We start from the raw sequence: 16,377 nt of genomic DNA, 5'->3' as shown, positions 1-16,377 counted from the left end.
TCCACACCTGCTTTTGGCTTCAAAAATTGCATCTAAATAGTGAACGTGTGGTCGCCCACAATCACACGTTCAGCTTTTCAGGTGCAGTTTTCAAAGCCAATACCAGGTGTGGATCATAATGGGGGAGAACATATAAATGAGAGGGTCCACTCCTTCATTTCTTTTCTCTGCCCCGGGTTTGAACATCAAAAACTGCATCTGAAAAGCTGAAGGTGTGAACGCACCCTTACAGTCTCCCAGGGCACCAGGAACGCCTGAACATTGTCTTCTCAGATACATGGAGAGCTGTCCTCCAGAGGTGTATGCTGTGCAGGTTCCACACCAAAATAACATTTGTACACATTGTGATATTATCACATGCGGCCGCGTTAGTTGCCAGGAATAAAGGGGAAATTTTTGGACATGTAACATGTATATTCCATTTACTTCAGGTACACAACAAGGGTGACACCAGCATTAGCTCCTCTAGGTAGGTAGGCATGCTGGGAGTTGTAGTCCTGCCTCACTGCAGGTTAGATACGTCACGGAGTTACACATCGCCTAATGACTTCCTGCCCATACCCGAGCCGTGACTCATCCCGGCCTCACTCCCACACATCGTCGTGCGTGACATTTCCTATCTGCGTCACGTCCCTCTCCTCCCACCCCGGCGCCATTTTAGTTCCTGTGGTGTCGGGGAACGGGCGGAAGTGCCGCCATCTACTAGCAGCGGCTTCTACTTCTCGACGTCTCGGGGTTTTGTGTACGCCTTAGCGGCCTCGTATCAGTGTAATAATGCCGTCCACCCCGCTCCGTGTAGCTGTGGTGTGCTCCAGCAACCAGAACCGCAGCATGGAGGCGCACAATATCCTCAGGTAACCGCAGCTGACGGGCGCGGCATTACTGGCACATAATGGCGACGACGAGGCCAGTGAGGAGCAGCACCTCCGCTCTGTAGTATATGTGTCCGCCATTTTCTGTAGGGCTAGTAATGGGGCTGCCCTTCTCCTCCTGGGGGACTACATGTCTCAGCAGTACATGGGCCTTGTATTATGTGTCTTTTATGAATGGAAGGTGGTGGAGACGTCTGTAACCCTCCATCTTTGGGTTTATTTTGTAACTTAAACCCCTCATAGACAGGATGGGGCTACACATGGATGACATTAGCTGCCATATGGCTTACCCGAGTCGTGTGGTGGACAGTCACCGTGGTGCCCTAGTCTGCTATGTTGATTATAAAAATATGGAGACTGTTGTATAGGCATGTGGCATGACTGTTTTGGAGAGAAAGAGAAGTCACATTTTAGGGTCTGTTCTGTGTGTACTCAGACCTAGTACACTTGGTATAATCTCCTATGAGGAAGCCATAACCCAGTGTAATCTGCAGCTAGCCGGTTATAGAGCAGGAGTAGCTGAGCATATAGGATGTAGTGTCCTTACTGGAAGCGGCAGGGTATAGAGCAGGAGGAGCTGAGCACATAGGATGTAGTGTCCTTACTGCAAGCGGCAGGGTATAGAGCAGGAGGAGATGAGCACATAGGATGTAGTGTCCTTACTGCAAGCGGCAGGGTATAGAGCAGGAGGAGATGAGCACATAGGATGTAGTGTCCTTACTGCAGGCAACATGGTTTAGAGCAGGAGGAGATGAGCACATAGGATGTAGTGTCCTTACTGCAAGCGGCAGGGTATAGAGCAGGAGGAGATGAGCACATAGGATGTAGTGTCCTTACTGCAGGCAACATGGTTTAGAGCAGGAGGAGATGAGCACATAGGATGTAGTGTCCTTACTGCAAGCGGCAGGGTATAAAGCAGGAAGAGCTGAGCACATAGGATGTAGTGTCCTTACTGCAAGCTGCAGGGTATAGAGCAGGAGGAGCTGAGCACATAGGATGTAGTGTCCTTACTGCAAGTGGCAGGGTATAGAGCAGGAGGAGCTGAGCACATAGGATGTAGTGTCCTTACTGCAAGCGGCAGGGTATAGAGCAGGAGGAGATGAGCACATAGGATGTAGTGTCCTTACTGCAAGTGGCAGGGTATAGAGCAGGAGGAGCTGAGCACATAGGATGTAGTGTCCTTACTGCAAGCGGCAGGGTATAGAGCAGGAGGAGATGAGCATATAGGATGTGGTGTCCTTACTGCAAGCGGCAGGGTATAGAGCAGGAGGAGCTGAGTACATAGGATGTAGTGTCCTTACTGCAAGCGGCAGGGTATAGAGCAGGAGGAGATGAACACATAGGATGTAGTGTCCTTACTGCAGGCAACATGGTATAGAGCAGGAGGAGATGAGCACATAGGATGTAGTGTCCTTACTGCAAGCGGCAGGGTATAAAGCAGGAAGAGCTGAGCACATAGGATGTAGTGTCCTTACTGCAAGTGGCAGGGTATAGAGCAGGAGGAGCTGAGCACATAGGATGTAGTGTCCTTACTGCAGGTAGCAGGGTATAGAGCAGGAGGAGCTGAACACATAGGATGTAGTGTCCTTACTGCAGGAGGCAGGGTATAGAGCAGGAGGAGCTGAGCACATAGGATGTAGTGTCCTTACTGCAAGCGGCGGGGTATAGAGCAGGAGGAGCTGAGCACATAGGATGTAGTGTCCTTACTGCAAGCGGCAGGGTATAGAGCAGGAGGAGCTAAGCACATAGGATGTAGTGTCCTTACTGCAAGCGGCAGGGTATAAAGCAGGAAGAGCTGAGCACATAGGATGTAGTGTCCTTACTGCAAGTGGCAGGGTATAGAGCAGGAGGAGCTGAGCACATAGGATGTAGTGTCCTTACTGCAGGTAGCAGGGTATAGAGCAGGAGGAGCTGAACACATAGGATGTAGTGTCCTTACTGCAGGAGGCAGGGTATAGAGCAGGAGGAGCTGAGCACATAGGATGTAGTGTCCTTACTGCAAGTGGCAGGGTATAGAGCAGGAGGAGCTGAGCACATAGGATGTAGTGTCCTTACTGCAGGTGGCAGGGTATAGAGCAGGAGGAGCTGAGCATATAGGATGTAGTGTCCTTACTGGAAGCGGCAGGGTATAGAGCAGGAGGAGCTGAACACATAGGATGTAGTGTCCTTACTGCAGGCAACATGGTATAGAGCAGGAGGAGCTGAGCACATAGGATGTAGTGTCCTTACTGCAAGCGGCAGGGTATAGAGCAGGAGGAGATGAGCACATAGGATGTAGTGTCCTTACTGCAAGCTGCAGGGTATAGAGCAGGAGGAGCTGAGCACATAGGATGTAGTGTCCTTACTGCAAGCGGCAGGGTATAGAGCAGGAGGAGCTGAGCACATAGGATGTAGTGTCCTTACTGCAAGCGGCAGGGTATAGAGCAGGAGGAGCTGAGTACATAGGATGTAGTGTCCTTACTGCAGGTGGCAGGGTATAGAGCAGGAGGAGCTGAACACATAGGATGTAGTGTCCTTACTGCAGGCAACATGGTATAGAGCAGGAGGAGCTGAGCACATAGGATGTAGTGTCCTTACTGCAAGCTGCAGGGTATAGAGCAGGAGGAGCTGAGCACATAGGATGTAGTGTCCTTACTGCAAGCGGCAGGGTATAGAGCAGGAGGAGATGAGCACATAGGATGTAGTGTCCTTACTGCAAGTGGCAGGGTATAGAGCAGGAGGAGATGAGCACATAGGATGTAGCGTCCTTACTGCAGGAGGAGCTGAGCAACAGATTGTACATGGGGAAGATAAAGTATTGTACCTTCTTTTTTGTCCTCTTCAAATATATCTAGAGACTCCAACCTCTTTACTGCAAGCGTCTTCTAAACATTTTATTCTGGTTGGTGCCATGATTGTGACAATTTTAAATTTATCCACATCTGAAACGTAAGCTATACAAGGCTCAACACTGAAAAATGTTGGTGCAGCACCACCCCCCAATTTATCTCCTCTCCTCCCCTTCCCTGACCTCTATATACCACTAGTATTGTCATCACTACTGACAATAGATGATGTCACAGCTTATCTCCTCCCCCTCCCTGTACAGTGACCTCTATATAGATATCACTGACCCATCATTACATCACTTACAATAGATGTCACCGCTTATCTCTTCCCTGTACAATAACCTCTTAATAGATAACACTGACTCATCAATACTGACGATGTCACAGCTTATTTCCTCTCCTTCCACGCGCAATGACTTCTAATTGGGGTCTGTGACGTCATCTATATAAATGTTCCTATGTACAAAGAGCATGTCTAGCCTTCATAGGCCTCAATGAATGCTTTACCCACATTTCTACACCACGCAGGGCCTGAACAAGTGCAGACTGTAACTAGTGCACAGGGCAGGAATACCCTGCGCCGATCAACTCCGCCACCTGCCATGGAACCCTCCATGCCAACTTGGTGTAGAGGAGGCATAAGGGGGGAATATAACTACAGTTAGTAGCGCTGTGCTAGGAATTGTGGTGATTTTCCATAGAACTGGTGTATAAACCCAGATTAATCTCACCCGCTAAGAGTCTATATTCTGTTAGATCTCAGGAGCGATAGTGGCCCTCATAGATATGGAAAGAAATTTACTCTGACCCTCCATGATTCTTGCTGCTTATCTCTCGTGTTATTTGCCGTGTCTTCTGTGTATATGAGGTTTTTTTGCTAAACATGGATATATTTCACAATTTATTTTATGGAGTTTATGGTATATTTGCTTACCTTCCATGAGGTGACGATTGTTTGTGTTGGGCAGATTTAGAATTCTAAATTACCAAAAAAGAAAGTATGACAAATAAGCGTAGGCCAGCTCGCCATCCGTCAAAGTCAATGACACAAAATATTTGAGAAGGCCAAGAAAGATGATGCGTGGCTATCGCAAAATATCAATTTTATTTCAATACAACATTAAAAAGATGAATAAAACAGTGTAAAGACAAACATATTTAACAATTGGTGAAATGTATAGACCACACAGAGGAATAAAAAACATGTAGGTCACCAGGTAACGCCCTTATGGGCTTCCGGCAGGTTATATGGTCAAATAAGGTGCAAACAATGTAAACAACAAATATGCAGCTAAATGCTTGAAGAAGCGCGACGGCGAAACACGTGTCGGGGTCTTACGTGTGGGGTCCTACTTATTGGTATGGTATTGGTCTCTGGTTTGCTCACTTTGCATTTTTGTATGGCAGCATTTAGCTGCATATTTGTTGTTTACATTGTTTGCACCTTATTTGACCATATAACCTGCCGGAAGCCCATAAGGGCGTTACCTGGTGACCTACATGTTTTTTTATTCCTCTGTGTGGTCTATACATTTCACCAATTGTTAAATATGTTTGTCTTTACACTGTTTTATTCATCTTTTTAATGTTGTATTGAAATAAAATTGATATTTTGCGATAGCCACGCATCATCTTTCTTGGCCTTCTCAAAGATTTAGAATTCTGAAAGAAAATCATTGTTGCAAATTTTATTACACATCAGAAAATCTTCTTTTAGGACTAGACGTGTGTTGGCAAAAAACCTGGAAGTGTTTGCAGTCCCTATTGTATCAGCACCGGTTGTTTTAGGGATGGCTTACTAATGTATTTTCTACTCTGCCCAGTTGATTGCCTAGCAACATTTGAGAAGAAAAGTGGATGGCTTATGGATGTCTTCCATGTGCTGCCTTTTTTTTTCTGATCCATTGACTTCTATAGAGGTCTGAGGTCTGCATGTGAGAAACAATGTGTGCATGGTGCATTTTTTTCCCATTAGGCATTACATTAGTGAAAAAAAGGACATTTCAATCTGATCACATACTGATGTAAAAATCTGAATAAGGCTACATTCACACTACTGTATGGAGGACGTATATACGTCCTCCATAGACAGCAATGGGCACACGGCGCCCTACGGGAGCGGTACGGTGCGGCACCGTACCGCTCTGTACCTGGGAAAAAGATAGGACCTGTCCTATCTTTTCCCGTAATACGGCGCCGTGCACCATTCATCTCTATGGAGAGGGGCGGGGGTGAGCTGCGCTCACCACCTCCTCCTCCTCTCCCCGTGCACTGCCGTTGCCCGCTACGGTACGGGCGGGCAACGGCAGTGTGAATATAGCCTTAGCCTGTAGTGTCATGTGATTTTCCCTGGTAAAAATGACATGGATTTGTATCTGATTAGAGGTCAGTCTTTCTACCTGTTGATGGACTATACCACACAGACTATCCAGAGAGGGTAGAATAAAACATATAATGGTTAATAGGACAAAAAAATGTAATGAAAGAAATGACAGTGCAGCTCGTGTGGTCTCTTATTTTTTGGGAGAATATAGTGAGAAGTGCTATAACACTGTGCCCCAACAGGCAGAGATGGTACAGCCTGTAGCTGATCATGTGGTTCTCTTAGAGATGGTAGAAAAGCTAACAGTGGTCTGATGAGACAGGATCCTGCGCTACAGTGCCATGTCTCATACTCCTCACTTGTATGTACATCAAGGGAGAAAAATAGCTTCTTGGGGTGTTTCTTTAATTCTGTTTTGTGCGTCTTCCCTACAAGCCTTGATGCTAGTGTGAATTTTCCTAAAGTTTTCTCTGTATCAATGTTGCTTTACATAGAACCACTTGGCATAGTGGTCACTAACCTATTGTGAGATTCCTGTGTCGGTTTTTATTGTGATCAAGACCTTGCAGTGTCACAGGGAATATATAGACAAGTTGCTGCTGAGACCTGGTGTCCAGGCTGTGTTGTCCTGAATTTATCCAAAGCGGAGTGTTTTCAGTAAGAGCGGGATAAGATGTTGCTAAAACTCCAACATAGTGGCTTATTTGCAGTGTAGTCATGAAAAATGACTGATGACAATCAATAGCTTTTTCCAACTTGGTTTTGGGTTGCATTTATTTGGCTGTAACTTTTTTTGGTCTATTTTTGCTGTGTCTTTTGAGGGAGACGTGAAAACAAAACAGACTTGGGGCTCATTCAAACAGCTGTCTATGGGGTTGTATATGCGGCCGCAGATACGTTCCCATAGACGGCAATGGCGGCATGGTGCCACACATGTGACACCCAGTGTTGCGCTGGGAAAAGGGGGATTTGGGAATGATAGAACTCCCTATTTTTCCATACTTCATTTAATAAAATTACCATTACAATTCATTTATGTCAGTAGAAACGAACACTGGCAACTACATTGTCTCTTCCCTCTGCTTGTGGATGTATTCCAAGTCATACTGCTAGCCTTGGTTTGAGTAGTAGGTCAGGACATTATTTTTATTCACGGGTTTAGGACAATTGCATTGAAGCTGACTCAGCGGTGAGTCAATGCTCAAGTCTCTGCCCTGACTTTCATCTGAATGCAGTCGATCCATTGTTAAAACAGAAAATGTAATTACACAAACTTAATTATAGATGGGAGACCATTAACCATGGTGCGCGGATTTAAAACCGTAAACAGTTATTTACAAGACTACAAACATATCTGTGGCAGCATTATGATGTTGGATTTTGTGATCTGTTTTTAAATCTAGTTCAAGGGCTACCGTATATACTCGAGTATAAGGCGAGGCCCTTAATTTTACCACTAAAAACCTATTGACTCAAGTATAAGGCTAGGTGGGAAATGCATTGGTCACAGCCTCCTCAGTATATAGCCAGCAAGCCCCCCTTTAGTGTATAGCATGCCAGACAGCCCCCTTTAGTGTGACATCTTAATTTGTGCGCCAGCTGGATCTTGCGCACGGAGTTGTCGATGACCTGTAGTCAGTGCGCATGAAGAAAAGTCAGCACCTGGGGCGTCGGAATGGTGAGTATTCAGTTTATTATTTATTTGTAATATATACCCGAGTATAAGCCGAGTGAGGAATTTTCAGCACTAAAATTGTGCTTCAAAACTTGGCTTATACTAGAGTATATACAGTATTTTGTATCTAACAAAATGGACAGATGGACAGCTTGAGGGGGGCGCAATAGTGTGCAGTAGCATAAAGGGACCTCTCAATAGTAAATGCCAGTTCTGACCTAAGTGAAACAAGTGATGTACTTCACTGTCCGGGAAGACCGCATTCCCGACGCGCATTTCGGCTCCGAATGAGCCTTCGGACAGGAACTTAGTACAGGCAGTCCCCGGGTTACGTCCAAGATAGGGTCTGGAGGTTTGTTCTTAAGTTGAATTTGTATGTAAGTCGAAACTGTATATTTTAGAATTGTTGATCCAGACAAAAAAAATTTTGGCCCCCAGTGACAATTGTAGTTTAAACATATTTTGCTGTAATGGGACCAAGGATTATCAATAAATCTTCATTACAGACACTTCACAGCTGATTATTGCAGCCTGGGACTATAGTAACATCCAAAGAGATTCACCAGAGGTCAGAGGGGGACTGTCTGTAACTATGGGTTGTCTGTAAGTCGGGTGTCCTTAAGTAGGGGACTGCCTGTATATGGCTTGAGGTGCTTGAATCTTTCCCCCTTCCTGTGCTCCCTGTGTCCTTTACCTAAATGGCATTTAGGCTACGTGCACTTGCCCCTCAGAATTTAGTCCCAAGTTTTTGTGCAAAATAAGCCAACTAATAGATGCAAAGTACGATTAGACTGTCTAGTCTCACTCTGTAGTCTTTCCTTGCCACACTTTTCATAAATCAGCCCCACTGTATTCCAGCAAAGAGCCAAACATACATGCTAAATGTAAACATGGAGGTTCTTGGGGGAGGGGGAATTTTATGCCAGCGAATGGGGCACCAGCAAAAGATGACACCCTGCCCCCTCTAGCTTCTTGAAGTATACGCCGGCTGCCTGTGCTGCAGGTCACTTCTCAGCCTGGTCCTGCCTTGTGTAGAATAACTGAATTGCAGCAGCGCAGTTATGAAAGGATGCAGACTATAGCTGGCTAGATGATTGGGAACAATCCCCTCCCGCTTGGCACAGACCACTTCGCCCCCTCAATGTCCACGTGGCATGAAGGGGAAATAATTGAAATTCCCGGTGGTTCCCAATTTTAAGTCCTGATAAATGTCTCCTCCTCCTGTTTGAACGTAGATGCTATTTGGGCCTCAATCTGATCTACCTATGAAGGCATACAGCAATAGGGAATAGGGTAGTAGTATATTCTATTTAATCCTACTTGTTGCTCTGAGAAGATATCTGTTTAATATCCTAATGGAGATGCCTTCTTCCACTCAAAGTGAGAGGAGGAGGAAAATCGCAGGAGCTGCATATGGCAGAATATTCCTCTGTGAAAAGCATCTAGTGGAACCCATTCAGCCTTCCGACATGCACTGCAGCTGAAGGCAAAAACAAGACATGAACTTTGCCTTGGGCTACATTCACATGGCCGTGTGGGGGACATATATACCGTGTATAAGTAACCCATTGACGGTGGTGGGCACACTGCGCTGTAAGGGAGGGGTACGGTGCCGTGCGTTCCGTAGCCGGGAGGAAGATGATACTGCGCCATATATCGCTATGGAGAGGGGCGGGGGTGAGCCGACACATCGTCATGTGAATGTAGCCTTAATCTTACATGGCTCTTCACTTTGCTGCTTGCACCCTGCAAGCAACTAATAGGCTTGTGTTCACCACTAGCCACTGCTCTTGGAGTGGTTATTATGGAGGGGGCCATGCATACAGTAATGAGGTAATTGGTCTGAAGCTGGCCGGTCACTGGACTACACAGTACATTTGTATCCTCACCCTAAGGCCCCTTTCATGCAAACAAGTTCTCCAGTCCTGTATTTTTGTGCTGTATAAATCCATATATGACATTTTTCAGCTGTATGTAAACGTACATTCATATAAAACACAGAGGGCAGGCTGATGGGATTGTTGGCTGACAGAATGCACCTCCCACATTTAAATGTCAGGCCGTTAAAATGTAGCTGTATGCTACTCGTATGAAAACGGTATTGGTATGGCATACGACTGTAATCATATGTTCACTTTTTTTAAAATCTAATAAAATATTTAGCACATTTTTTATGTTTTAGAATCCATAAAGGATTTTAACATAATATAATTTAATATAATGCAATAATCCTGTGTAGTATTTACCGATGATCACTATAAAAGGTAATGATAAAACAACTGCATGACCACAGAAATGAAAGTAGGGCGCGCTCGTTCTCAAGTCTCTGCTATTGGGGTAGTTTCAGCACCCAAATGTTAGGAGATTGCCATGGAACAGTAAAGGCAAGCGAAAATATTTTTATCTACATCGGAATCAGTGGAGCTACGCCTATGTATGGAAGCAACCAGTTTGTTTATGGTGACAATGACATGTGTTGTCAACATGGTCTCCATATACTTTTTCTGCACTTTACTACACAACTCTGTTCAGTGCAATTCCCCTCCATAAAGATTGATGGTAAAAAAAAAATCTAATCTCAGCTTTGCCACCCATATTATTCCCTATCCGCATGATTGGTAATAAGTCTAATCCATGGAGCTATGCCTGACCAGTCACAAGAACACAGGTCAGCTTCCCTATGATGAATGGAGCATTGGACTTTACTATCTTTAGCAGTCTGTACAGGCAGTCCTAAGCTTTGCACAATTTGGAATTACAAAAGATAATTGACAGAGATGTGTTTTGTTTTTGTCTTTCAGTAAACGATCCTTCAATGTCCGGTCATTTGGAACAGGAACTCATGTTAAACTTCCGGGCCCAGCACCAGACAAGCCAAATGTTTACGATTTCAAAACCACATATGAACAGATGTACAATGATCTACTTAAGAAAGACAAAGAACTGTATCCCAGGAATGCATTTTATTTATACCAAAAAGGTTTCAACTCTCAAAGGTGTAAACTGCATTTGCAGCTCAACTATGTGGTAGTAGGAAGGTATAACCCCAATACTGTGGTATCACTTTGTCAGGGAAATCTGATGCATGTATATATTCTTTGTGGGGAAGTGCTACTGTTGGGTAGTGATGTGCGCTGGGTTTGTAGTCTTGTGGTAGTGATACCATTGTAAAGTCTAAATGTGTTACTGCACATGATTTAAATTGGAGCATTAATGCTTCTCATCATGGTTTTTTGGTAATGAAGATTTAACAGCCAAAAATATTAGCACAGTTACTCTTTGGGTAAGTATTGTGTAACTCTAACCTTATCCAGGCCGTTGCATATTATCTTTCACTGGGTGGGCTGTGTATCTTTTCATCTCTGCTGCTTTCACGTTTACAGCCAAATGGATCTTCTAATTCATCCAGTAAATGGGCTTTTTAGGGATCATATTGATGACCTAGGCCTGTTGTACAAATAAGCCACCAGTAGGGTGAAATGGAAACCCAAGGTCAATTCTGTCATCACAAGCCAAATGAATAGTTTGGGTGATAATAGTAAACTTTAAAAATATATATTTGTCATTGAGTAAAGCAGTTTCTTTCTAATGTAGTGAGCAGTGCATCTAAAAGCCTTCTGATGTCTTTCCACTGTAAATGGATAAGGAGGCTAGTGATTCTTTTTCCATACCTCGAATATTCCCCTTGATTCAGCTTTCTGAGCAGATTAGACCATACAGGGACTGTCTTTAAAGAGTTCATTCATTACACTTTCTCTTAGCTGTCAGTGGATAAAGGCTGGAAAGATGATTTTGGGGACATTTTGACAGACGTATGGTCACCCGGGCCTCGGCCCAGGGAACATACAACCGCACACTGGGGAGGGGAGGAGTATGTGCTGCTTACCTTCTTAATGGAGAAGCAAGTGGCAGGCACAATAACGACGAGTTGTATAACCTGTCCTATATTTCTCTGTTCACTGTGCGGTGAGATAAATTTTGCTCACCGCACTGTGACCGAGCGTCAATGGGGACCGATATCCGTCCCCAAGTGGTGCAGCCGACTGTCGATCACCATTATGTTCCTCTCAATGAGCCCTTATACATACAGCTTCAATAAGGAGTAAAAAGGACACAGGAACAGATTTCTGTAATATTAAACTTAACCTTACTGTATTCATGTTATTTATTACATTTTGATAAGCTTGGTTACACTTTAAATATCCCCTCAGAGCTTTTTCACTTAAAATCTTATAGGTTCTATGGTATGATTTAGTTTATAGCAATAGTTCAGTGCGCTCAGGAGAAACAACTCTTAAGATTAGACTTTTTTTTTTTTTTTTTTTTTTTAAATGCAGTTTCCCCTCTGCCTGCATCTCATTCACATGACCATATTTTGTGGGATTATTTCTGCTTTCTAAAGAAGCCTTCTTCAATTTTTGTTTGCTCCAGCCTGCCTAAAGCCATAACCTTTTTTTTTAATTTTTCAGTTTACAGCACCGTGTGAGAGCTTGTTTTTTATGGTACAATACTTCATGGTAGAAGTGCATCGTCAAAGTTCAAGTATGCGGCAGTTTTCTTAGGCGCATTCACAGCTTTCACGATTCAGTCCAAATGACTCTTCCCATATAATATATATATTATTTATACATTTTTAATTTTTTTTTGGTCCAGATATGTTTAAAATGTGCCCTAAATTTTTTTTTTTTTTTTTAAACGCCAGTAAATATTTTTTTTTGTAATTCTTGAGGGTTAATTAAGCTGTCATATTTCTTTAAAGAGGACCTGTCACACCCAAAAAGACCCCCACTAAACACCCCCCCCTGCCCCATGATCCTCTCCTAGCCCTTTTCTATATATGCTATTTTTATTTTAATGTAAGTTGGGAAAGTTGTTCCTAAAAGATCTGACGTCTTACCAAATAAGAGGTCGGATCCACGTAACGGGTTTATTCTTGACGGGGCCGGCATTCCTCTGTATGGTCTTCCTGACACTCCCCCACCAAGCCCCTCTGTTTCACTTCTCGCCGCTGTCAGCAGAGACCTGTAAGAGAAGCCGACAGCATTGCATATATTGCGCAATAGCTGCTGGCTCTCCGCGGTACGGCCATTTTTATTGGAGGCATTGGCCGAATGTTATGTATATCTAACAATCGCCCAGAGCCGTCAATAAGCATGGCGCAACCGCTGTCAGTCAGGCGCAGCCGAATTGTGGACAGCCGGCAGTGATTGCGCAATATATGCGATGCTGATGGCTTCTCCTACAGGTACCCGCTGTCAGTTTGGCGATGCTGACGGCGGCGAGAAGTGAAAACGGGGGCGTGGTGGGGTTGTGTCGGCCAGACCATACAGAGAAGCGCCCGCCCCCCTCATAAACCTGACTGCCAGCACAGGAGATGCGTGGATCCGACCACTTATTTGGTAAGAGGTCAGATCTTTTAGGAACAACTCTCTCAATGTACATAAAAATAAATTTAGCATATCTAGAAACGGGCTGGGGGGCATCTTAGGGGGGTTATTTGGGCTTACTTTAATACCCAATGAGGACCCTTTGATCACTATTAAAATTTTAATGATTAATAAAATTGTGCCAGACAAAAAGGGTCCAATTGGGCACTTTTCAGTTAAAGACCCTCTATTGCAGTGTCAGCAAACACTGAGCCCTCTGTTGTAAACTCTGTGCCACAAGCAGTGTTTGCTCAGACAATCTCAATGCATCCACCTGCAGTCCAAGAAATCATGGGATTTTCCATGCTTGGTGCCAGTTTGTTCTGGGACTGCAGTATGAGAACTGAGGTCTTGACGGCCAGATTGCCATTTGAGCTCCTACTCTGCGATTCTTCACGTTTTGGCGGCCCTGGGTGAAAGTACAAGGATCTAAATTTCTCCTTTTTTCACTCTGGCCACTAGGATTAATAGACTGATATTTCTTTTGTAGTTTTCTTTACATTTGATAACATGGATGATTAGAATGGAAGAGGGCAGCTGTTAAACAATAAACATCACTAAATCCTCTTACGATAGATGAGGTTTCTTTTCTAGTAGTCTTCAGTATGGTGGGCGTTCTTCACACAAGAACACAGGTCGTGAGTTTAACCCCTTACCGCTGTGTGACATAATAGCGCGTCACATGTCAGCTTGGTGGATGTATGCCGGAGACATTTAAATCCTGGTGACGTGTGGTCGCCACCACCCCCTATGAGGTCATCGGGGTGTGTCGATCTGTTACTATGACAACCTCGGGTCATGCAAAGACCTGAGGCTGGCTGATTTTAACACTACTATTACAATGTGTGATCTGACTGTAGTATGGCAGTGTATGGTGGGATCAATCAGACAACCTAGGGTTAAACCCGGGGGAAGGGGTGGTGGGGTTATTTTATTTTATTTAAATAGGGAAAAAAAAAACTTTCCCTAGAACTGATATAAATATAAACAGTAAAAATTATTAAACATGTTAGGTATCGCCATGTCCCAAAATGTCTGATCTATCAAAATATATTAACCGTTATTCCCACTGTTTAACCCAGTAATGGTAAATAGCGCCCAAAGTCACTACTGAAAAATATTTAAAAAAAAATCTATAAAGTGATCAAAAGTCTGTACAGTACTTAAAATGGTAGCATTGAAAACGTCATCAAAAGTCGCAAAAAGTGACATCTAACACAGCTCGGTACACTGAAGTATGAAAAAGTTATTAGCATCATTTTGTAAATGTATGAAAACATAAAAATGTAACATTCGTATAAGCTGAGTTTTTCAGCATCAAAATTGTGCTGAAAAACCCTAAGGCCCCTTCCACACTAGCGAGTGTGATGCGATGAACTCGCATCACACTCGCAACGCAAGCTGCCGGGAACGCACGGCCCGAACGCTGCACCGCAGGAGTGAACTCAGCATGTCAGTTCACTCCCGCGGTGCAGGGTTCGGGCCGTGCGTTCCCGGCAGCTTGCGTTGCGAGTGTGATGCGAGTTCATCGCATCACACTCGCTAGTGTGGAAGGGGCCTAACTCCGCTTATATTCGAGTCTATGGAAAAAAAAAAACCTCCTTTCCCAAGCGCCCTGCAGGTCCAGTAGGGGACTACTGGCTTTATACTTTGGGGCAGATGCAGGCTATATACTGGGGGGGCGGAGGCTGTGAACAATAAATTTCCGATCCTAGGCTTATACTAGAGTCCAATAGTTTTCCCAGTTTTTGATGTTAAAATTATATGCCTCGGCTTGTACTCGGGTCTGCGTTGACTCCAGTATATACAATAAATATTTATATTTGGTATCCTTGTGAACGCACAGATTCAAAGAATAAAGTAGACATGTCATTTGCTGCACACAGTGAAAGCTGTAAAATCCAAGCCCCCAAGAAAAATGGCGCAAATGCATTTTTACACCAATTTCACTGCATTTGGAATTTTTTTTCACCGTTCACCAGTACACGGCATGGAATTTGTAGAAAACAAGCCCTCACACGACTCTGTACATAGAAATATATAAAAACGTTAGATTTTTGTTGGTGGGGAGTGGTTGCCAAGAGGTTAATGGTAGTGTAGACCATTGTTTGAGCAAGTGACACTCAAGCACAGATGACCACAATAAGACTGCTCAGTCCGCAATATGGGCAGGAGTAGGACCAGTTTTCTCTCGGGCAGTCGGCTCATGCACGCTGCTGTGAAATCTGCAGACTTGTGCCTGACACCATGGAAGGGAATTGGCGAGTGTACTAGCTGCACAGAATACGGCTAGCACATGTCCTAGATTCCTAGTCATGTGCATATAAATAAAACAAATAGAGGAGGAGGAAAAGAGCCAGCGTAGAAGAGTAGTCCTTTATTTTAGCTTGTGCTATGGATTTATGCCAATTTACTGAACAATTTGCTGACCATTGAAGAGACCTGAAGAAGGAAAGGTTTCCAGAACTGTAGAGCCCATTGCATCTTGGACGGCAAGCTTATGAGAAATGAAGATCTGTTGAGTGGTGCATTAGATGATACAGAAAAGGGTCTTGCCATGTTCCAGTTCAGCAGGTATTTATGTACTTTTACGGTTTACAACTTTCACTCGCAGTACTTCACAAAAGTGAGTACACAATTTTGGAAATATTATTGTATATACTCATGGAACAGAACTTGAAGATATGACACATTGATACAATATCTACCACCACAATCCATCATGATAAACTATGGACACTTACTCATAGATCCAGACACCATGACTGGTGGTAATCTGCATTTATTTGTTATCCACGCCCTCCTTTCTTTTAAAATCAACTTTTAAAATGCCAATGAGCCTGGGGGGCTTCCTGGGAGTGCCCATCCGTGCTGCAGATTCACAAGCTGTTGCTATCTCTGCCCCTCAGCATTTCCTCCTCCCTTTGTCTTCTCTAGTCTCACGGCAGTATTGTATGTGGGGCTACACTTGCTGAGTGTAACAGCCTGTCTTTTCCAAAGCATGGAGAGCCACTGCTAGAGCCTTTATGGCTCATTAGCATAATGATTTTAGAAGGGAGGAGATCATGGGCAACAAATATGAGAAGATTACCACAGTTGGTGTCTGGATCTGTGAGTAATTCTGGATTTTCATGGGAGATTTCCTTTAAAGGGAACCTGGCGCCAGATTTTACTTCACTAAACTACCTGCCCCCTCAGGTAGGGTATGAAATGTACTTTCAAGAATTAATTTTAACTATTAAAAAAAAAAAAA

The 16,377-nt window shown here is 44.0% G+C and overlaps 1 protein-coding gene across 2 annotated transcripts in view; it reads left to right on the top strand.

The window, feature by feature from the left end:
- Nucleotides 1-210: 210 nt before the first annotated feature.
- Nucleotides 211-16,377, top strand: part of SSU72 (SSU72 homolog, RNA polymerase II CTD phosphatase) — a 36,971-nt gene continuing 20,804 nt past the window's right edge. Inside the window, exons 1-2 of one of the 2 annotated variants that reach the window (XM_072156058.1) lie at nucleotides 211-300; nucleotides 10,500-10,643. In XM_072156058.1, the coding sequence (XP_072012159.1) occupies nucleotides 278-300; nucleotides 10,500-10,643 (167 nt within the window). In that variant the 5' untranslated portion in view covers nucleotides 211-277. Of the gene's footprint in view, nucleotides 301-572; nucleotides 855-10,499; nucleotides 10,644-16,377 lie in introns of those variants that run through there. The other variant, XM_072156057.1, reaches the window with a different exon arrangement.

This window comes from Engystomops pustulosus, chromosome 6 (genome assembly GCF_040894005.1).
Source record: "Engystomops pustulosus chromosome 6, aEngPut4.maternal, whole genome shotgun sequence".
In the NCBI taxonomy this organism is placed as follows: Eukaryota; Metazoa; Chordata; class Amphibia; order Anura; family Leptodactylidae; genus Engystomops; species Engystomops pustulosus.
Note: the sequence above shows the minus strand (reverse complement) of the source record. Positions and strands in the feature narration are given on the sequence as shown.